Source organism: Piliocolobus tephrosceles, chromosome 1 (assembly GCF_002776525.5).
Source record: "Piliocolobus tephrosceles isolate RC106 chromosome 1, ASM277652v3, whole genome shotgun sequence".
Taxonomy (NCBI): domain Eukaryota; kingdom Metazoa; phylum Chordata; class Mammalia; order Primates; family Cercopithecidae; genus Piliocolobus; species Piliocolobus tephrosceles.
In genome coordinates, this window is record NC_045434.1 from 16,654,086 (window position 1) to 16,676,807 (window position 22,722).

Sequence of the window (22,722 nt, forward strand, 5' to 3'; positions counted from 1 at the left end):
ATTCCTCAAGGATCTAGAACTAGATGTACCATATGACCCAGCCATCCCACTACTGGGTATATACCCAAAGGATTATAAATTATGCTACTACAAAGACACATGCACACGTATGTTTATTGCAGCACTATTCACAATAGCAAAGACTTGGAATCAACCCAAATGTCCATCAGTGACAGACTGGATTAAGAAAATGTGGCACATATACACCATGGAATACTATGCAGCCATAAAAAAGGATGAGTTTGTGTCCTTTGTAGGGACATGGATGCAGCTGGAAACCATCATTCTTAGCAAACTATCACAAGAAGAGAAAACCAAACACCGCATGTTCTCACTCATAGGTGGGAACTGAACAATGAGCTCACTTGGACTCAGGAAGGGGAACATCACACACTGGGGCCTATCATGGGGAGGGGGGAGGGGGGAGGGATTGCATTGGGGAGTTATACCTGATATAAATGATGAATTGATGGGTGCTGACGAGTTGATGGGTGCAGCACACCAACATGGCACATGTATACATATGTAACAAACCTGCACGTTATGCACATGTACCCTAGAACTTAAAGTATAAAAAAAAAAAAAAAAAAAGAATGTTCAGGAGCAGTGGAGGATACAGAAACCAAGTTATTTTAAAGGCTAGCCATGACCTTCGGGAAATCTTGAAAACCCTAGCCTGCTGAAAAGGTATCTCATGGTTCGGCTCTGTCCACTTCTCCAGCTTCATCTCCTATCATTCTCACTCTTACACCCTTCAGTCCAACCAGATCAATAATCACATAAACTAATATTTATTGAATCCTTATGATATGCTAGGGCACTAAGCCAAGATTGTTACATGTATTATTACTTCATCTATTCATGGTCCTAGGAGGTCAATAATTAGTAGTAGTAGCATTTCTATTTTACATGGGAGGAAACATACTCAGAGAGATTGGCAAATTTCCCCAAAGCTACACAGCTGCTAAGTGGCAGGGCTGGGACTGGATCCCTGTCTCCTAGATGTGCCACGTTCCTCTGACCTCTGAGTCTGTGCTCTCTTCTTCCCTAATACAACAGTATTTCTGTCCCTTCCATCCCCAAGCCACAATGCATGCCCTGCCTCCTCTGTGAGGCTCTCCCTGGCTCCTCAAAGGCATTCTTGGTTGTCCTTACCTCTGCTGTCTTGACACCCATTGTTTATTGCTTCATTTCGTCCTTCAACACATCGTGTCCTATTTGCTGTGTACATGTGCCTCCTCCACCAGTGACTGCAAACCTCTTGAGGTCGGGAATCACATCTTGTCACCCTTCCACTCCCCAGTGCCTATTACAGTGGCTGGCACCTGAGAGGTGCTCAACATATGTTGTAGGAGTTGAGGAACAGCTAAGGCTTCTGAATGAGGGGCCAGGCAGTGACACAAGGGTCCACTGCTGCACAGGTGTTCTAAACAAGCTCACGGTCCTACAAAATGCATCCAAATAATGAGCAAAAATGTAGAAGCAAAAGAAGGGCCTTACACAAACTTACATGTAACTCTTGAGATAGACTCTCAGATATCCATCCCTATCAACAACAAACAGGATGAGGTATAATGCAAGACGACAACAGGGACATTCACCCAATGTTAACAGCTTTAGGCCAGAGGGCAAAAAACAAGAGAGTGGAAGAGGGAAGAAAGGAGTCCTTTTCTACATTCTTGCTACAGTTGTTCTCCTTCCTATTTACATAAGCATGGAGGGGTTTTTTCCTCCACCTATGTGTCGCAGGGCTATTAAACCTGTTTATTCCTCCCTTTCTAAAACTCTCCATAAAAAGGATCATTTTTAATATTAAAAAAATAATAAATTCATTTGCCTGGAAAGTTCCTTAAGGAATATGGAGTCATTGCCTCTGAAAAACCTGAACACAAACCACTCCAGATAGATGGGTGATTAAGCGACCAGAACACAGCTCAAATACAAAGGCCAGGAAGAGACAGCTCTCTGCAGTGTCTGCATCCCATGAACATATGTTAAATTCATAGATTAATTTTTTAAATTAAAGCATTTGAATAGTATGAAATATCAACAGTCAAATGCTTCATGGGCCACAAGTTCTTCTCCAGTATTCTCCCAAGTGAGAAATTTCAAAACTGTAGAGACCATGGCTGTGCATTAATGAATCCAGAACTTTTTATCCATCTTTCTTCTCTATTGATAAATGTTTGCAAATTCTAAAGGCTTGAATAGAGAAGTTTAGCCTGTCTCTCATAATTCAGACCGAAGCCTCTTAGAGAGAAAAAGGCATAAATGAAAGGGCATTCATACAAAGAAGCAGATTAATATTTCAATTGTGGCAACCAAATTTGCCATTCCCAAGCCAGATTAGGAACTATCTTTTTCCAGCATCAGTTTCCATAACTCACATCCACAATGGCATGTTTCAGTTTCCCGGGAATTCTCTGCTTTGGTTCTAATGTAGGTTTATCCCTCTACAAGTTCCGTAAGAAAACATTACTTTTGCCACATCTCCTCCCTTTCCTTTCACCTTCGCCCCATCATTTCTTCAAGGTTCACATGTAGAGAGTTAACTATAATAACTGTTTCCATACTTTAATGCAGTTAATAAGTTGTTCAAGTTAAGCAGAAAAAAATGTATAAATCAGAAATACACCAGTGTCTTAATGACAAATTTCTTTATTCAGTTCTTTGGGGACCTCATCATGTAAAGCTTCATGGAAGAGGGTGACTTCATATAATTTAATCAATGAAAAGACAGAGGAGAATTTGCTTTAGAAATTTCTATGCCCATATATCATGTAAAGGCAAACAATAGGCTTGTTCCGCGTTTGGTAATTAGTTGTAAACAGCTACACTTCGGGATAAAAAATACCATGTCTCCCCTTGTATTTGTATAAAAGTGCCTTAACACATTTCACGGTGACAGTCACAAGCTGGAATATATACCTAATGGAGCCTGGCAAGACAGGATGACCTTTCTAATTGTCATTATGAGAAGCACAATTGCAAGTGACTTTGAAACATATGGTAAACTTCATTATGCTAAAATATAAAAGCTTCTACTTTGGGGCTTACGATTAATATTAATGTCAGACCTCCTGAGAAACAAAAAAATGTACTCTAAATTTTATATTGTATAAAACCCCCTCAATATCAAAGAGAGCATTTATTTATAGTCTTCAGGCTTCTTCATAGATGCTATTAAATATTACATTAGACATGGCAAAATAGAATGAATAATCCTGAAACATTAAGGGGAGGATAATGATTACCTTCCCAGCATCAGACCAAATGCCATGCAGCGTGGGAACTGAGAGACTGACTATAAATATGAGTCCAAGGAGGACAGAGGATGTGTATACAGGAGAGTCAGTGGGGTCCGACTCAGATCACACGGGGAGGGGCGGGGCGGGGCTTAGCGCACTTTTTCCAGAGCACGCGGACATCGTGGGAAGTTAAGGTGGTCAGAAGAGCTGTCCTGATTAGGCATGGAAGGGATGTAGGGAGTGAACGTGTGGATAGATAAGGGTGTGGGATAGTCCCAAGGTAGAGAGGAGAATGTGAAAGCCAGCCGGAGTAGCCAAAAGCTGTGGGAAGAAGTAGTCGGGGTGGAGGGAGAATGACTCCCAACCGCTGCAACAGGTAGAAAGGTGCCTTCCTGAATCTGAAATCATAGAAATTTCTTATGATTTAGGATTACACATCATCCATGGAAAAGGATCTTTGCCTTAATACCAAATGCTGCATATCGTCTATGCAGAGAAGGGCAGGGAACTGTTGCAAACACGTTTTTCATGCCCCTGGTGACAGTTTCAAAGGTCATCCTGTCTGACATCCTTCCAGGACAGGGACGACCTTTCTCTACCATTTCTTTGAACCCCCTCCCTTAAACTGCAGCTTCAAGGGCCACAGACACCATCAAGACACTATCCGTTTACCTATGAAATAACAGCATGCCTCTGGAAGGAAAAAGTAGTCCTGTAAGCAGTAGTTGCTTTTATAAAGGATCAACCTAAGAAAATGGGAAATAATAAAGAAAAAAAGGGCCAAAGACAGCAAAGTACAAAACATGAGATGCATCCTGAAGAAAAATAAGGTCATGGGGAGGATACTGAGTACTTCTCTCAGTTTCTGCATTTTAATGGTGGAGAAAAGGTAAAATAATATCTTTCACAGGTTTACTGAAAACAGTGAAACTGGTTTATTAAGGCCTCAATTGCGGCAGTTCCCTGAATATCACATTTGTTTGAAAGGCCAGGTCCAATGCATTATTAATACACAGAGTGGAAATACGATGGCTTTACTGAGAAAGATCGGTCTATGTTGTTTAGTACATCATTTGTACCCTAATGCTTTAGAAGTTTAAAATCCACTCTACACTGTTGTCTCAACATGTTATTATTTTTTATACTTTGTTCTTTGTCCATTATTAATCATGATGAGGGGTTAATTTCACAAACACACACACACATACAAATAGGAAAAAATGATTGATAACCATATTATGTAAAGAAAAGGAAACCACTAGGTGCCTCCTTCAAAATACAACAAATAGACAAAGGACATAGGCAACACAAAATGAAAAAAATTAGGCCAGGCATAGTGGCTCACTCCGTAAATCTCAACACTTTCAGAAGCCAAGGCAGGTGGATCACCTGAGCCCAGGAGTTCGAGACCACCCTGGGCAACATGGCATAATCCCGTCTCTACCAAGCCAGGCCATGGTGGCGCATGCCTGTGCTTCCAGCTACTCAGGAGGCTGAAATACAAGGATCGCTTGAGCCCAGGAGTTGGAGGTTGCAGTGAGCCGAGATAATGCCACTGCATTCCAGCCTAAGTGACAGAGTGAGACCCTGTCCCCCCCAAAAAAAAAAAAAAAAAAATTATAAAGGCACACAAAAAAAGTTGAATGCATTAGTAAAAGACATGCAAAAACGAGGCATGAATTAAATACCACTCTATTGTTGTTATACCAATAATCATTTTAAGAAATAATGCTTATTATTAGAAAGGATGGATTGGTAATATCAATTAAATTGCTATAATCCTTTTGCAAATCAATCTGCAGCATGTATGCAGCCATAAAAATGACTGCCCTCTTTGGGTCATTAATCCCAATCTTGGCACTTTATCTTCAGAAAGAAATTCATGAAATAATCATTAAACACCTCGGAATAAGGAGGTAGTTAAGTCACAGTATATTGATTCTTGAACTGTTATATACATAACAAATAATAAATTGGAATACCATATTGCAACCAGGGACACAGAAGTGTATAATGAAGAGTATGGCTCTGAAATGAGACAGATGAGTCTCATTCCAGTTCTTTATTTCCCATATACAGAACTTGAGCAACTCTGTTAATTCACTGAGCCTCAGTTTCACACATCGGTAGATTGGGAATAATAAATTTGTCTCAAAGTACAGTTATGAGGATTAATTGGTACCATGCTCTCACTATTGTCCTATAAGGTTAAGGACAGACAGAGGATGTAAAATTGCATCCTCAGATGGAGGATGTACTGCATCTTCTGTACAAGTGTGTAAAAAGCCTTCCTATGCTGCAAGCACAGAAGAGAATGCTAAAAATGCAACCTGGGCTCTGTTACAGAAGTTGTATGATAAATATTTTTCATTCATTTCAAAAATTTTATTTTATGCTAAAGGTATTTTTTGAAATAAATTATAATTTTATCCTAGAGTAACTCCAGAAGTTTCATCAGCTTTGACTTCAGAGAAATTCTCTATAATCTTTAGGGGAAAATTATTCACTTCCAAACGCTGACAGATTTGCAGGATTCCAGACCACTGGGGAATGTCAGTGTTTGGTGACCTTCTTAGGGCAGACATGAAGTTGGTATCCAGCCACTACTTTTACTCAGTCTCTGAAAACAGTGGAGTTGGGTGAAGGGTACACAGACATTTGCCAAATTCCAATGTATGTGTCTCACCCAACATAATTGGTACATATGAACCAAAGTTGAATGCTGGATCCAATTCAGAGTTAAAAAGAAGCCCAAGATTTCAGTCACTTTGTCCAAACCAGACAGACCTCCATTCACTGACAGACCATACAATCATAATATAATTGCATTTAGGTCTTTTTGGGGGAGGGAAAATATCAGTTTTGGGGAGACCTGAAGCATAAAGCAGTCATAGTAAACACAGGAAAAGAGAGACATTGATAATGGGTTAATATACCAAAAAATTAAACATCATTTTGGCAAATAAAATTTGGTTATAATTAAACCAAAATTTGGTTATAATTAAACCAAAAAGCAAAGTGTGTCATCAGTTGTTAATGGGTTATTAAGACTCCAGAAAGTATAATGTCAAAAGAAAAAATGACATTCTATGACTATTATGACTATGCAGGCATGTGGAATGTGAGCATGCCTGCCTCATAAATTTTTGATGATGCCAAGTCAGTAAATCCTTAAGCAATTCTTGATGGTTTCTGTACTGGCCATAAATATTGAATTGCAGTGCATTCACTCAGGGTTGTCCCCCCCCCCCCCCCCCAATTACAGAATGCCTCAATGGAAAGTGGATTATACAGAGTGGCCATCCCCAAGTCCAAAACATAACAGGACTAAAGTAGAATGGCCCAGGGCAGCAAACACTAGCTCCTCAAAGCGGTCAGGGCAGGAAAACATTCATCAGCATACTCTCTCTTTTTTATAAGAGCTCAGAGAATCTGAAAAATCAAATTAGCAACAAATGATGATCTCTCCAATAAATACCATCTCCCTTGGGTTGTTAACATATGGCAGCTTCAAAGAAAAAGCACACAGCTAAAATGGCAGGGGTGTGTACAGGAAGCCATAACTCATGGTAATGCCAAAAAGGAAAATAAAATATTTCTTACCAAATTAATCATTGAAAAACCTGTGACCACATAAAAGATGTCATATTTAGCCCTAGTAAAATTAAATTCCGTAAAACCTCACAAAATCAAATTTGGTTTATAAAGAATCAACATTCATTCCTGAAAATCCTAAATTATATAATAGTTTACATGTTGCTTTATTTATGCCGACGCGGTGGCTCACACCTGAAATCCCATCACTTTGGGGGGCTGAGGCAGGTGGATCATGAGGTCAGGAGTTCAAGACCAGCCTGGCCAAGATGGTGAAACCCCGTCTCTACTAAAAATACAAAAAAATTAGCCGGGCATGGTGGCAGACGCCACCAGCTACGCAGGAGACTGAGGCAGAGAATTGCCTGAACCTGGGAGGTGGAGGTTGCAGTGAGCCAAGATCACACCACTGCACTCCAGCCTTGGCAACAGACCGAGACTCCGTCTCAAAAAAAAAAAAAAAAAAAAAAAAAAAGTTGTTTTATTTAACTAAAGTTCAAAACTCACTCAAAAGAAGCCTAGAAAGATTGACACCACATGTTGCAAATTGAATTCCTTATAATCAATAGGATGACAAATCAGTAAATTCTTAAAAGCAAAAGGGCTTCTAAATACTTCTTTACCAGAAACTGAGTAATGTATCAATCTAATAACCAATGCATTTATTTATAGGAATACAAAGGAAAACATTGATGTTTCAGCATTTTAAAACAGGAAACAGAACTAGCAACAGTTCTTTGAAAATATACAAAAAATCTGGTTTGAAGTTAACAAATATGTATCCAATTAAATTGCTACAGCTCAACTTCTCTCTGATTTATGGTACTATGCCAAGTTTCTCTTAGTCACCCTTCAAAAATAAAGAATTGAGGTCTTAATACAAAAGATACGAGTTTCATAGGGTGATAACCTATAGAACCTCCTACTACTGAGTTAAATTATCCATCTGCTCTAGCAAGATGGCAGATAGTAGATAGTCATTTCAGGCACAAAATATAGGGAGGGTGCTTGAAAACTTCAAAAATGAAAAAAAAATTACCCGTCTTTTCAGGGTGTCCAACATCAGCAACAGATGACTTTTGGTAGACTTTTGTTTCATAATTATGAATCTATGAGTGTGGTATTTAGGTAGGGCGATGAGATTGCGGGATGGATAGACTGACATTAGGAATCAAGTTCATAAAGAACAAATGTCAAAAGCAATGTCAAAGGTAAAATGGCAGGTTAAGAAGGATTCAGATAGTGGCCTTGCCCCCTGGAGGCTCTGTGGCAGGATCCTTCCTAAACCTCAGCTTCTTCATCTGTAAAACAGAGATTCCAGTGGAGCCAGTACCACAGTGGTCCAGAGGATGAGATGACTAAAGTATGTCAAGCCTTAGCACAGTGCTTAGTTCTCAAGTACTTGAGAAACAAGAAGAAAGGGGTAAGTCTTTGTTACTAAAAAGAGGGTGACTTCATACAAGGGATCATTCCTTTTCTTCAAAGAAAACATTAAATCCACAATAGCTGTAGCTCATCCGTGCATACAGAAATCTGTGCCCAAGAAACACATACTGAATATACACAGTAAAGAGCAATAGAAGTAGAAATCTGCAAAGAATTTATATTTAAACCTCTAAGGATCTATATAAAAGATAATGTGAATAATAGAATTAGGTTTTATTAATTCCAGGTAAGTTCTAATGATCATAACAATGTATTTTCAAATCATATGGATGATATTAAAACATAAAGCATAATGCTGAAGTTGTGCAGTTAACTGAGTGTGGTACCACTCCTACCTAGGGGCATTGAAAAATGGGGGTGGGAAGAAGAGTTGGATGCAGGCAGTGACCAGGGATGTGAAATGTTCTGCAATACATGGTAGGGTCCCCATGCAAAAAATAATCCCCTCACCCAAAACATGGCAAATAGGCTCTTCTTTAAGATCATGAAGTTCCACTTACCATCACTCTTAGCTTAATCTTCAGGACATTATATGAGTGTGTGTGAGTACATGTGTCTATCAACATTATCCCATGCCGTATTTAAATTTCACTATCTCAAGCCCAGAGTCCATATGGAATGTACAAAGAGACTCTAATAGGCACTGATTAGTAAGAATAATCTACAAAGCAGAGAATCTGGCAGATATTTAAGAGATACATGTACACACCTTATTATGTAGAGTCAAGTTCCTGCTGTAAATGAATTAGCATGTTAAAAAAAAACTGCCTGTTGCAATTTGGTATGAAATATAATTGAAAACATCATTGCATTTCCACCCAGGGGGGTATGTGACTTATGTATTTTAAGGGAGTATAGAAACAAGCAGAGAAACAAGTGAAAAAAGACGTAACAATAGCAGGGACTTCTAAAAATATATAGGGATAAAAGTGGGAAAAGGAGATCAAAAGTTACTGAGAGCAAGAAAATAAATGAACAAAGTATAAATTGAATTATGGAAATTCACATACGAGGGACTACAGTTAAAAGGGACCTCAGTAGCCACAGGGACTATCTAATTCATCTCTGGACCACGAGGGCCTGCCACGGCGCCTAGCATATTGGAAGTACTCAATAAATGCTTGTGGAAAGGATGGATGGATGGATGGATGGATGGATGGATGGATGGATGGATGGATGGAAATGCAACTTCAAGATCTGGTTCTACAGTATTATATATGAAGCAATTGAGACTCAGATAAAATTCAGTGTCTTGCTGAAGATTATTCATTCATTGAGCCTCACATTCTGATGTTACATATGTCAGGTGCTATGCAGATGATCAGGGAAAGGCAGGACTGAGATTAAACTGACGCACCCCTACATCCTAATCCAGGCTTTTTGCACTGTATGGGGATGCCTCCCAAAATAATTATCACAGTGACTTAATAAAGGAGGGAGAAAGTTAATTGCAAATTTCAGCTTAGAAATTCACAGGCAAAAAAGGCTGAAGGGAAATAATCACACTAATAGTGATGCAAGGATGTAACTGGAAAGGAAAAAATGGAGAGAAATTAAAAACACAAACAGATTTAATCAGGGTCCTGATAAAGTGATAAAGTAATCAATAAGGCAAATCAAAGATAAATGATTAGAGATTTAAAACCTCAGCCTACTGGAAAAACCTGAGGGAAAAGATTTTGAATTTTTTTTATTTCTTCCAAAAGATCCTATTTGACATACTTTTTAATCTAAATGACTGAAGATTTCGAATTTGGAAAGGCAGACATGTATCTATTTCTCATATAACCATCTACATTTCTTGACACACAGCACTGCAACACTCATCTGGTTCCAAAGCAGACGGCTTCGCCCTCTGTTATCAAGAGCGCTATCACTGTTCTGGCCCAGAGAGCTAAGTTGTCTTATACGTAGGTCTTAGCCAAAGCTCAGAGGAAAGAAGTGATATTTGGTGAGCCTACAGGATGTGATCTCCAGTCACTTTTTAGGTACTAAGTTACATCTTGGGATAATGTCAGATGCTGGAAGACGCCGTATTTAAACTTCACTTGCCCAAGCCCGAATTCACCTCCATAGTTTAATACCTTAATGTTTCTTAAAATTTGAGGGATCTTAGAATGACCCCTTTAAAAATCCGCTGAAAAACTGGATCTTTTTCTGGGAAAAACTGTACCTACCTACATATCTAAAATGTGTATGTGGTTTCAGTCTCTCCTGTCCACAGTCTCTCCTGCCTTGAAGGGATCCCCTAACACGTTTTTTCCTAGAAGTAGTTGGTAACAACCATTGGATAACATGCCTATCACTTGGGTGATAAAATACTCTGTACCCCAAACCCCAATGACATGCAATTTACCTATATAACGAACCTGCACATGTACCCGTGAACCTAAAATAAAAAGTTGTAAAAAAGAACAATACAAGTAAAAGAGTTTTTTGCATGTGTTATAAATCTCTTCAGGAGGACCTTCCACTATACTTTCAAGAGAATTGTCTTGAAGAATTTAGCATCACTCTGAACTCCCAAAAAAACTCCGCGCTTTTCAAGGTGCTTTTGAGGAAGAAGGATGATGCTTCAACCGTCTTTCGTGCTCTGACTTCTAGGAAGTTCATTATCACATCATATTCTCAACCAAATAATTAACACTTGACATTGGCATTTTCTTCTGTCTTTGTTTTTAAATTTTATTGTTGTTTGTTAATTTTATTGTTTTTGTCTTTGTTATACTATTGTCCTGGTTCTCCATTTCCTCCCTCTCCCTGCGAATAAAAGAGACGCATAGATTTTATTCTTTTGTTCTACTTTTTCATGAATGTTTCTTCTACATGTATCTGATATATATGGAAAAAAGAATTACTGCCTATATATGCAGAACTTGTAACTCACAGGATTTCTAAACTAAAAGACTTTTCTTAATAGGTGTGAAGTGAAATTCTGCAAGTAGCTGCATCCGGGAACTTCAGAGTTAAACCAGTATCTCAGTATAATCTGTCACTGCTATAGTTTCCTTTCTTCGACCTCCAAACCTTATGTTGAAATTTGACCCCCAATGTTGAAGGCGGAGCCTAATGGGAGGTGTCTGGGTCATGGGGGCAGATCCCTCATGAATAGCTTGATCATCAATGAGTGAGTTCTCACTCTGTTAGTTTCTGGGAGAGCTGATGGTTAAAAAGAGTGTGCCATGTCCCTTCTCTCTCTTTTTGCTTCCTCTCTCTCCAGTGATCTGCCCACACCAGTTCCCCTTCATCTTCTGCCATGAGTGGAAGCAGCCTGAGGCCCTCACCAGAAGCAGATGCTGGCACTATGCTTCTTAGACAGCCTGCAAAGCTGTGAGCCAAAGAATTCCCTTTTCTTTATAAAGGACCCAGCCTCAGGTATTCCTCTATAGCAACGCAAATGGACTAAGACACTCGTGCTTCCTTTCATTAGCTATCTCAAGCTCAAAAATTACGAGATTGCTCCAAAAATTAGAGCAGGATCTTGTCATTGTGAACTTACAACTTTTATGTCTGAAGCAAAAGGTCCTAACCCCAAACCGTAATTTGAAAGGTGCCTCTACTCCAACTTCATTACCCTTCAACTGCCTCTTCTCTGCCTCCCACTCCCCTCTTACTCACCAAAAAACAAATGAGTTTAGGCTGGGCATGGTTAACCATCGTTCTCAGAAAAACAAAATCCTGCTGTTTGGTATTCTCACTGAGAATCCCTTCACTTAGCTTATGGATCCCCCTCCACAGATTCCTGACAGCTCACTGGGCCAGGGAACCAGCCAGATTTTTTAGCTACATCTGCAGTATCTTTTCTACACCGGCAGCTGGCATAAGGTGGGAACATTCATTAACATGCTAATGATGTCCTACTTAAAATTCTAGCCCTGATTATTCTGTGATTAAATCTCTCCCCTTGACGTCAGTTTCCTTTATAGCCGAGTTACAGTGCGAAATCAACAATATTAATAAAGTACAATACAGATTACCAATTTATACACAAGGGATGGTGGAAAACAGTTGCATAAATCTGAGGGCTGTCTTTTTTTCCTGAAAAGCGGTTGTAGGCCTGGCATGGTGGCTCATGCTTGTAATCCCAGCACTTTGGGAGGCCTAAGCGGGTGGATCACCTGAGGTCAGGAGTTTGAGACCAGCCTGGCCAATGTGGTGAAACCCTGTCACTATTAAAAAAATACAAAAATTAGCAGAGCATGGTGGTGGGCACCTATAATCCCAGCTACCTGGGAGGCTGAGACAGGAGAATCGCTTGAACCTGGGAGGCGGAGATTGCAGTGAGCAGAGATTGTACCATTACACTCCAGCCTGGGTGACAAGAGCAAAACTCCATCTCAAAAAAAAAAGCAGATGTAGCGAACTGTAGAAGTTGCTGATTTTTTTTTCATTCCACCCTTCTTTAAATAAACACACACATTGGAATCCACAATAATTAAATGTTTATAGTTAATTTCCATAAATATTCAAGGCTTGGAAGATAGATTTAGCTTTTCCTTCTATTTCACTGCACTTAACATTGCTCAGAATTCAAATGCATTATCCTGAAGTCTCAAGAACAGCTGACAGGAGTTAAAGCACACTTCTTTATCATCTCTTTATAGAGACTGTGTCTTGGTGACAAAAGCCAGTGGATTCGGTGATGAGATCTGTCTCCCTTTGCCCTTGAGTACCTTGGCATATTTCAGTTCCTTTTCTATCACCATATTGTTCTATCTGCTGACACTCCAAACTGAATATCCAACTCAGACAACTCAAGCATCTTCCAAGAAACACAAACTTATCACTACCCTCATTAATTTGGAAAATGAATAAAGAAGCAGCAGATTCAAGGTCTGGATCTGCAATCTAAAATGTAGGAAGAGAGGACTCATGTGTCATTTTAACATCTGGCCCCAGTAAGTAAACAAATATGGATGGTATAGTATATTTACTATTTTAAAAGACATCATGCTGGATACCAAAGCAGTAGAGTGAAACCTAAGGACGATGTTCTGACCTCAGTGGACTCATAATCTAGCCAGAGACACGAGATACAATGATATTTTAAGTGATGCATGCAGCAAATTCATCTCAGGTGCATCATGAGAGATACACTTCACATCATTAAGAGGTCTCTATATGAGAGACACTGCTCATTGTTCCCTAAGACTGCAAATCTCTCCTTTTGCTATGGAAACAGAATTCAGCACTTTAGCAGGGCACACTGCTGCCCAGGGAAAGGACAGCTCCCAGCCCCTCTTGAAAGTAGCTGTTACCATATAACAAGGTTAAGGTCACAGGGATGTGGCCGTAGCAGAGATGTGTGCAGATTTCTCAAAGGGCATGTAAAGGGGAAAGGTGAGCTCTCTTCCTTCTTCGTTTTTATCTGACTGGACTTGGACATGTATGTGGCTGGGTCACCCGGGTTGGACTGAATGGCACAAGTTGTGGGGCAGAGAAGAACAAACTAGAAGAGTCTGAATTCCTGACAATCAGGGTGGCTTGATTATACGTCAGTTGCCTTTTTCCTCTGAACGCTGCATTCCACAACCACTGTTGGAAATCAAAATCTTTTTTAAGAATACTACATATTTCTTAAATTAAATTGATTTAATTTAATTTTTAAGAATACTACATATTTCTTAAACGGTTTCATTCTCTAAGGCTAAAAAGAGTCATGGTACATGCATGCATATGTGTATGTGCGTAAGCACACTCTCCTTTGTACTTCCCCTACATTTAAACTTGAACCCTCTGAATTTTAACTCCCAAAACACAAAAATAGCTGAATATGGACTTTAGCCCAGTTTTATCACATTTTAATAAATAAAAGCTTCAATATATTCAGGAGTTCATTATTTATTTGTTTCCCACACTCTCAACCCTAGATTATTAATTTGGTTCACCTAAAGCCCACCTCAAATTGGTTAAAAAAAAATTAAGCATGTGTAAATCAATGTATAGGGAAAAGGGTGGCTGATCCAGCAAAATCCAAGTGTAAAAACATAGAGAAGCTTCACAACAGTAATGAGCCATCTGCAATTTAGAATCATCCATAGTAGCAATCTCTCATTCCATTTGTTTATGTTTTATTCATCATTGTGAAAATACTTAGTGAAGTGACAATGATGAGATTCAAAAAAAAAACTGCATGGTTCTTTTTTTAAAAAGAGATATTAATGGCTTTCAAGGCTCAACTATTCAAATGAAAATATTGCTGGACCAAATTTGCTCAAATTTGTTCACTTCCTCTTTATTCTTAGATATAATATATTCTTCATTTTGTGACAAAAAGTTATGTGGTGATAACATGAGAAATGTCGTAGTTTCCATTGTTTATACATTTAAAAACTCAATAGCAGAAACCTACTTAAAATGTACAATCCTCATTCCTATCACGACAGAGTAAACCAGGCTGTGGTGTCTCGGGTGAGCATGTTGTCATTCCTTAGTACTATAGTTATTTAGGCTCAAACGTACTGTCTGTAGTTACATATATGGCAAAAACAAGGCTTGACCTTTTGGAATGAAAAGAAAAAAGATAAGTACTGAGTTGTTAAGTCAACTTAAGGGTATTCATTACAAAGAAGACAGAATAACTACTGAACATAATCTTTGATTCAAATATCTCTGTGAAGAAACCTCTCTCTACATAAATTGATAGGCATTTAAAAAAATTTATTCATCACTTTTTGATGAATTGATGCACTTAACTTCAGCTAGCGGATTTTACACTTCTCAATCTAGCTTATAAATACTACTCTTCATTTACTTCAATTTACGGAATATTTACAAAAGCCCTATTTCAAATCTGGTTCCCATCAGCCCCGCTCTTTTCTTATGTCTTCTTAAATAAGCATACTTTGTAAAATATAGCCATTTATTCATATATATTTCTTTCATTTGTTTTAGTAAATAACATTTATTTAGGAACCATGGTATGCTATAAATGACCCCTGACTTTTAGTTTCTAGGGGCAATGGAAAGGCGCACACGCACGCACACACACACACACACACTCTCCAAGATCTTTGTAAATTAATCTGTACCAATCTGCCTAGGAGATAGATTTTATTCTTGTCATTTTACTGGTGCAGAAACAGGTTCCAGTATTTAATAAAGATTAAATCTGTATTTGCTTTTAATGATTTTATTCTGCATATTAGAAACTGAATCATCAGAAATTCCTTACATTTTTTAAGAAATAAGTTTTTACTATCTCAATTTGCACTGAACCAGCGCCTTCTGAGACCATCCCTCTGGGTGCAAATCTCAGAGTAACCTATTACTCTTAACAACTGGAAAAGGAAAGAACACAGGAACACTTGAACTCCGCTGACAAGCAGACACTTTGGCTAAGGCAGCATTCACATCTTCGACATCATCTTTCCTGGGGAAAGAAGCTCTCAGAAAAGCGCACACACAGAAGAGCCACTTTGTGGTCTTTCCTCAGTTTTCTCAGATCAACCTGATTTAGCCTATGATTGTGCAGACTAGGAGACTGAGCCAAGAGACAAAAGGAAGATAATTGTCACACAAAGAAAATGCTCAAGACCTTGCCAAGGGAGAGATTGCCCTAAATAATAACAAGGCTATTAGCAAACGCAGGGTGGGACGGGGAACAGAAAAAGAAAAGATGTCATATGTGAATATGAAAACAAAAGCTGACAAGTAATTCCATTCAGTTTGCCAAGGCGCCTGCCAAAAATGTCCCCAAGGAAAAGGGCCATGTGCTCCGTGACGCTCTTCACAGTGACGTTCACATAAAGCACAGAACATCCTGCCCGGCCACAAAACACAACAAATATCAACATCTCGCTGAGGAACAGTTGTGCACTACCTACCATAGGCAGTCTCCTGGTGCTCCACTTCTCTTCTCAGTCTGTCGTAATCTTCTTTAACACTTCCCAGCTTTTTGACATTCCTGGAACTCAACACCAACAGCTTGCTGAGGAGTCCCTCCAGCCCTTCTCTCTCTGATGTTAATGATCTAATCTCCTCGGTGAGGTCTTTAGCTGTACAGAAATGGTTTCCTACAGCACATTGTGGGAGAGAAGGAGGGAAAAGAAGCGTTACAGCATCCGCACACATGGAAGATCTAGCAGCAGCTAATGTACATTCACAGCATGGGCAAAGAAACAGAACTTTGAGATCATGTACAACTTCCTTAGCAGTCCTCTGGGGAAAGAACCTGGAAAAATACTGCCCTCCTTAAACTGGAAAAATCACCAGTCTTTTTTATCACCTTATTCTTGTGATGTCTGTTTTAGGAGTTCCATTGACTAAGCCATGTCCCGTGAAATATGATGACACAAAGATGCCCCAGTGGAATCCAGAGGAACCACAATGTGTCACTCCATTCAAATAATACACAAATGTCAAAGAGATGACATATTATAGCAGTGTGGAAGGGGACTGGGCCATATAATCAGAGTTGACCTAAATTAAATTCCTCCCCTGTTACTCAAATTGCACAACCTGGAGCAAGAAAATTAGCACATCTGGGGCAAATTTCTTATAAAATATGATTGCAATAACACCTGACTCATAGGTGGTCACAAGAATAAACAAGAAATTCTGTCAAGCACTGAGCAAAATATATGGTAAATTAAATGTAGCAAGGTTGCAACATACAAGGTCAATATACAAAAATCAATCTTATGTCTAAATATCAACAACAAAAAACTATAAGATGATTTTTTAAAAAATACAACTTACAAACTATTTTAAAACTCAAAATACTGACGGATACTTATTTTAAATATGTGCAAGAGCTCTACAGTGAAAATTATTTTTCAAAAACTGCTAAGACAAAGACAAATAATTTAAAAGATTAAATTATTATACATACACTGGAGGTTCAATATTGGTAAGACTTCAGTTTTCCCCACATTGATTCATTGATTTAATACAATTCCAATCAAAATTTTATGAGGCTGTTTTGTAGAAATGTGTGTGCTTATTCGAAAACGTTGAAGAGTGGGCCGGGCATGGTGGCTCACACCTGTAATCCCAGCACTTTGGGAGGCTGAGGTGGGTGGATCCCTTGAGGTCAGGCATTCAAGACCAGCCTGGCTAACGTGGCAAAACCCTATCTCTACTAAAAATACAAAAATTAGTGGCACAGTGGCAAGCACCTGTAATCCCAGCTACTAAAGAGGCTGAGGCAGGAGAATCGCTTAAACCCGGAGGTAGAGGTTGCAGTGAGCTGAGATCTTGCCACTGCACTCCAGCTTGGGCAACAGAGTAAGACTCCATCTCTAAATAAATAAAAAAATAAATGAATAAAATGTAGAAGAATGAGCCCATGAGTTTGAAGCTGTAGTACACTATGATTGCACTATTGCCTGGGCAACATAGCAAGGTCCCATCTCGAAGAAGAAGAAGGAGGAGGAGGAGGAGGAGGGAGGGAGGAAAGGAAGGAGAAGAAGAAGATGATGATGAAGAAGAAGAATAGGAAGAAAGAAGAAGAGAAGAAGCAGAAGAAGCAGAAACAAGAAGAAGAAGAGGAAGAAGGAGGAGGAGGAGGAAGAAGAAGAAGAGGAGGAGAAAGAGGAAAAGGGGGAGGAGGAGAAAGAGGAGGAGGGGGAGGAATAGGAGGAGGAGCGGCCTAGGTAAACCAAAGCAATCCTTAAAAAGTTAGTCTTGGTTTCAAGACTAAGGCTAAAGCCACTATAAATCAAGGTCATATGGCATTGCATATAGATGTACAAATAGATTGATGAAATAGAATAAACAGTCCAGGTGTGGATTTACACATATACAGCCAACCAAAGTGCCAAAGTCAGTCAATAAGGTAAAGAAAGTATTTCAATAAATGGTCCTGGAACAACTAGCTATCCACATGGGAAAAATATTAACCTTGATTCACACCTCAAACCATACAAAAATTTAATAAAAGGTGGATCACAGGCCCAAATGTAAAAGTTAAAACTGTAAAGCTTCTAAAAAAAAATAAAAGAATATTTTATTGACTTTGGAGTAGGCAAGAACTTCAGATAAGATACAGAAAACACTATTTTAAAAAAGAATAAATGGGCTTTATCAAAATTAAAAACTCCTCATCAAAAGATACCACTAAAAAATGAGAAGACAAATCACAGACTTAAGAAAATCATTGCAATATGTCTAACTGACAAAGAAGTTGAATACTACAACTCGACAATTAAAACACAAATGGTGCCACTGAAAAACAGGCAAATGAGTTGGGCGCGGGGGCTCACGCCTATAATCCCAGCACTTTGGGAGACCAAGGTGGGCGGATCATGAGGTCAGAAGATGGAGACCACCCTAGCTAACACAGTGAAACCCCATCTCTACCAAAAATACAAAAAATTAGCCGGACATGGTGGTGGGTGCCTGTAGTCCCAGCTGCTTGGGAGGCTGAGGCAGGAGAATGGCGTGAACCCGGGAGGCAGAGCTGGCAGTGAGCCGAGATCGCACCACTGCACTCCAGCCTGGGCGACAAAGCAAGACTTCGTCTCAAAAAAAAAAACAAAAACAAAAAAAAAAAAACAGGCAAATGACTTAAAAGCCATTTTACAAAGTAAGACACACAAATGGCCAATAAGCATATGAAAAAGCATTTGACATCATTAATCATTAAGAAAAGAAAAATTAAAACCATAGTGATTCCACTACAAGCCCACTCAAATGTTCCAAATTAACTCGACTAAAAATGTCAACATTCACAAGGGTATGGAGCAACTGGAACTCTCACACATGTAAAATGGTCCCTTCAAGAAAAGTTCTGCCAGTTTCTCATAAGGTTAAATGTATACCTACCCTTGAATCCAACAATTCTACTTCTAGGCATTTACACAAAAGAAATGAAAACACGTCATCAAAAATATTTGCACTCAAATAAATGTTCATAGTGTCTTTATGCCTGAGAGCCAGTCCCAAACTGGAAGCAACCTAAATGTGCATTAGCAGGAAAATGCAAAAAGAATAATAGAGCTATGCAATGAAAGACGACTCAGCAATAAAAAGAAACAAAACCTTCATGCCTGCAGCAACATGTATGTGTTGTTGGTTTTTTGTTTTTGTATTTTTTTTAGCTGGAGTTTTGCTCTTGTTGCCCAGGCTGAAGTGCAGTGGCACAATCTCAGCTCATTGCAACCTCCGCCTTCTGGTTTCAAACGATTCTCCTGCCTCAGCCTCCCAGATAGCTGGGATTACAAGTGTCCACCACCACGCCCAGCTAATTTTTGTATTTTTTAGTAGTGACAGGGTTTCACCATGTTGGCCAGGCTGGTCTCAAACTCCAGACCTCGTGATCCGCCCACCTCGGCCTCCCAAAGTGCTGGGATTACAGGTGTGAGCCACTGCGCCCTGCCAACATGTACGTGTCTTTACAAAAGATACAAAAGAGTAGTGCCACATGATTCCATTAAGTTTTAGAACAGGCAAAATTAATCCATGGTAGAAGGTATCAGAATAAAGGAGGGATGATGATGACTGGGACAATACGGGGTGTTGTTTCTTGAGTGATGAAAATGTTCTATCTCTTGATAGGGCTGTCTGTAACACAGGTGTCAAAATTCAAGATCTGTAAACACTTAAGACCTGTGCATTTCATTGAATGTAAACCATACCTCAATTAAAAAGAGGAAAAATTAGGAAATTTTAAAGTATGAACACTGAACAATAAATTACTAAATACATAACATTAATGAGTGCCCCACAAATTAGTGTTAGAAAACCCCACTATGTTTTCTAAGAATTTATAGTAACCACAATCACAAAAATAGCTACAAACTTTCTCACCTTTGAATGTCATCACAACTTTAGGAAATAGGTTATAGCTCATATTATTATTACTATCATTATTATTATTTTACATTTTAACATCTCTGAAACAGGGATGTGCCCTACAATCGCCATCAGCTAGGAAGAAGCAGGATGCAGTGGTTATAACTGGATTGTTTTCCCGGACCTGGCTGACCAACTGCAACCCCCTCGTGTTTCAATGTACAAACTATTTTAGGACCATCTGCATACTGGCTGTTGCCTGAAAATCTTATGTTGATGTGGATTTGTAAGACTGGGAAAGCACCAGCATTCAAAACTTGAGGAAAGGTATTAGCAGTTTGGCAGACAATCCTACAAAAAACAGTTTATTCTTGGGGGAGAAAAAGTTGCCTCCCAACAACTTCAGGGGTTCAGAGGATGATGATGTTTGGGGAAACACGAACTTCGACAACTTTGAGTCCAAGTGTGCTGCAGAAGACTCAGACTGGACAAGAAGATGCCTAGGAAAACCTTAACCAATTTATTTTCCTTTTTAATGGGTGATACGTGATTTTTCAAAAGCCTAAATACATCTAAAAGAGTTATATCCGTAAGTATAAGATAAAAATTCTAAACCATGGAAAGCACTGTTACTGTTTAATTGACAGCAATGTTTCTTTCTTTGTAATATATAAAATAACGGGTGCTTTTTATGTTCACTGAAATTCATATTGTTATCTCTTTTTACAGCTGGGAAAACGGAAATCTGGAGAACTAAAATATCTTGCTGAAGATCACAGTGCAGTAAACCATAGGACAAGTTTCCAGCTGGAACATCACCCCAGAACCCCTCCTCTTAAGCATAAATTATGTTGCTAACTTCTTTATTGTTACTTAGTAGGCAGATTTCAAACTGATACCGATGTTGAAAATGATACAAAATGTTTTCCCACCTTAAGGGCATTCTGAAGCCTAGCACATATCATCTGTCACTGAAGTCCATAGTTTCCAACGCCATGATTTTATAAAGACCCTATTGAGACTCATGCGTTTGTCTCTCACTATTGTAAGCAACATGGTGAACACAAAAGAGAACAAGTACTGCTCCTGCTCTCCAGGAAGTTACCACAAAATAAAGGGGATAAGGTGCCTTCCAAAGAAAAAGCAAACACTAGAAGAGGTCAGAGGAGAAGAGAGATTATTCCAGGACAGACTGAGGCAGATTTCAGGGGGGAAGAATATAAGAGTCCCAAAAGAAGAAATAGGAACCCTGGTTAGACAGCAATGGGCAGGTGGTAGGAAGTGAGACTAAACTCACAAGGAAGTTGCTTCAAAACAACCGTGCCCCAAATGCCAAGCTGCTGGGTTGGACCCGTTTAGGAAAAACCCGCAAAGTCCAAAGGAGAGCAGACCGCACTTCCATGAGCTTCAAGTTGTAAACAGTAACACAAATAAAACTTCCTGGATCGGTAATTTCCATCCTGAACAACGGCCAAGTCAAGGAAGCTGAGGATCGAGCCCCATACCGCGTGCCACAAAGAACCTCAAGGGACCCCACGCCCTGGGGAGCTCGCGGGAGGACCAGCACGGAGGTGTGACTGTGTTGGAGCAGGGCGGCCATGTGTACAATGTTGTACTTTCCAACGTTCCGCCTTAGGCTATGCTTATGAAGTCCCAACATGTCTTCTGGGCTGTGTTTTCAACCAAGAGAGTTAATAAAAAGTGGGATGGGCACCCAGTATGCCTCCAGAGACACCAGGCAGAATATGCCACAGCATGCCATTTCCTCCTGTGAACAGTCAGAAAGAAAAGATCTCCAAAACCAAATTGGAAGAGACTACATATACGGAGCGAGTGCCGGTACAAAAGTTTTGCTGGAAATACACCCTCTAATCCCTTGCAACCCATTGCAAGCTCTAGAGACCAGCGCCCTTGGTAAAACATAGGAGAGATCACTAATTAAAGCCTGGGCCCTTTCTTTGATCCTGAGGAATAAGGCTTGGGAAAATGCACAGTGATAAAAGCAAACGTTTTAAAAGAGCAGAATGAGTGAGAATTCCCAAAGAGACCGTTCATATCAAAACCCAAGCCATGATAAAATGCTACAATGCCCTTGATTAAAATTTTATAGGTATTTTGACCTCAGATCTAAGCCCATGAGGCTTAGACCAGACCTTGCTTGATGCAGACCTCTCTGACTGCTGAAATTGGTCAGGAGCTTAGTGATGAAAATTTGGAAAGTCAATACTGATACCTGAAGAAAGTCCCATCAGAGATCTGTGACCTGAAACTTCATAACTTTCATGGGCCCTTTCTAAATGCCACAGAAGGATGTGTGTGGACAAGAATATGCCACCTATGGCATCCCAATATACCCGTGCCTGCCTGCTCTTCAACAAGGGAATGAAACCTCGGTATTCTCATAGGTTTTTTAAAGCACTTGTCAACATATTTTATTCTGCAAATAACACAATTTAAATCCCTAGGCATATGCTGAAGCTGACTTTACCCACTCTGTTCTCATGGTTACTTAGCCTCTCTGAATTCAAACATCAGCCAGGTGTGGTGGCTCATACCTGTAATCACAGCACTTTGGGAAGCCAAGATGGGAAGATTGCTTGAGGAGTTGGAGACCAGCCTGGGCAACATAGCAAGACCCCCATCTCTACAGAAAAATTAAAAAATTAGCCAGGCATGGTGGTATGCACCTTTAGTCCTA

At 39.5% G+C, this 22,722-nt stretch overlaps 1 protein-coding gene across 2 annotated transcripts in view; it reads right to left on the reverse strand.

Annotated features, from left to right (window-relative positions):
• Window positions 1-22,722, reverse strand: part of DISC1 (DISC1 scaffold protein) — a 406,407-nt gene that overhangs the window by 196,522 nt on the left and 187,163 nt on the right. For both annotated transcript variants that reach the window (XM_023191797.3, XM_023191798.2), the window contains exon 9: window positions 16,115-16,303. In XM_023191797.3, coding sequence (XP_023047565.2) covers window positions 16,115-16,303 — 189 coding nt within the window. The remainder of the gene's footprint in view (window positions 1-16,114; window positions 16,304-22,722) is intronic.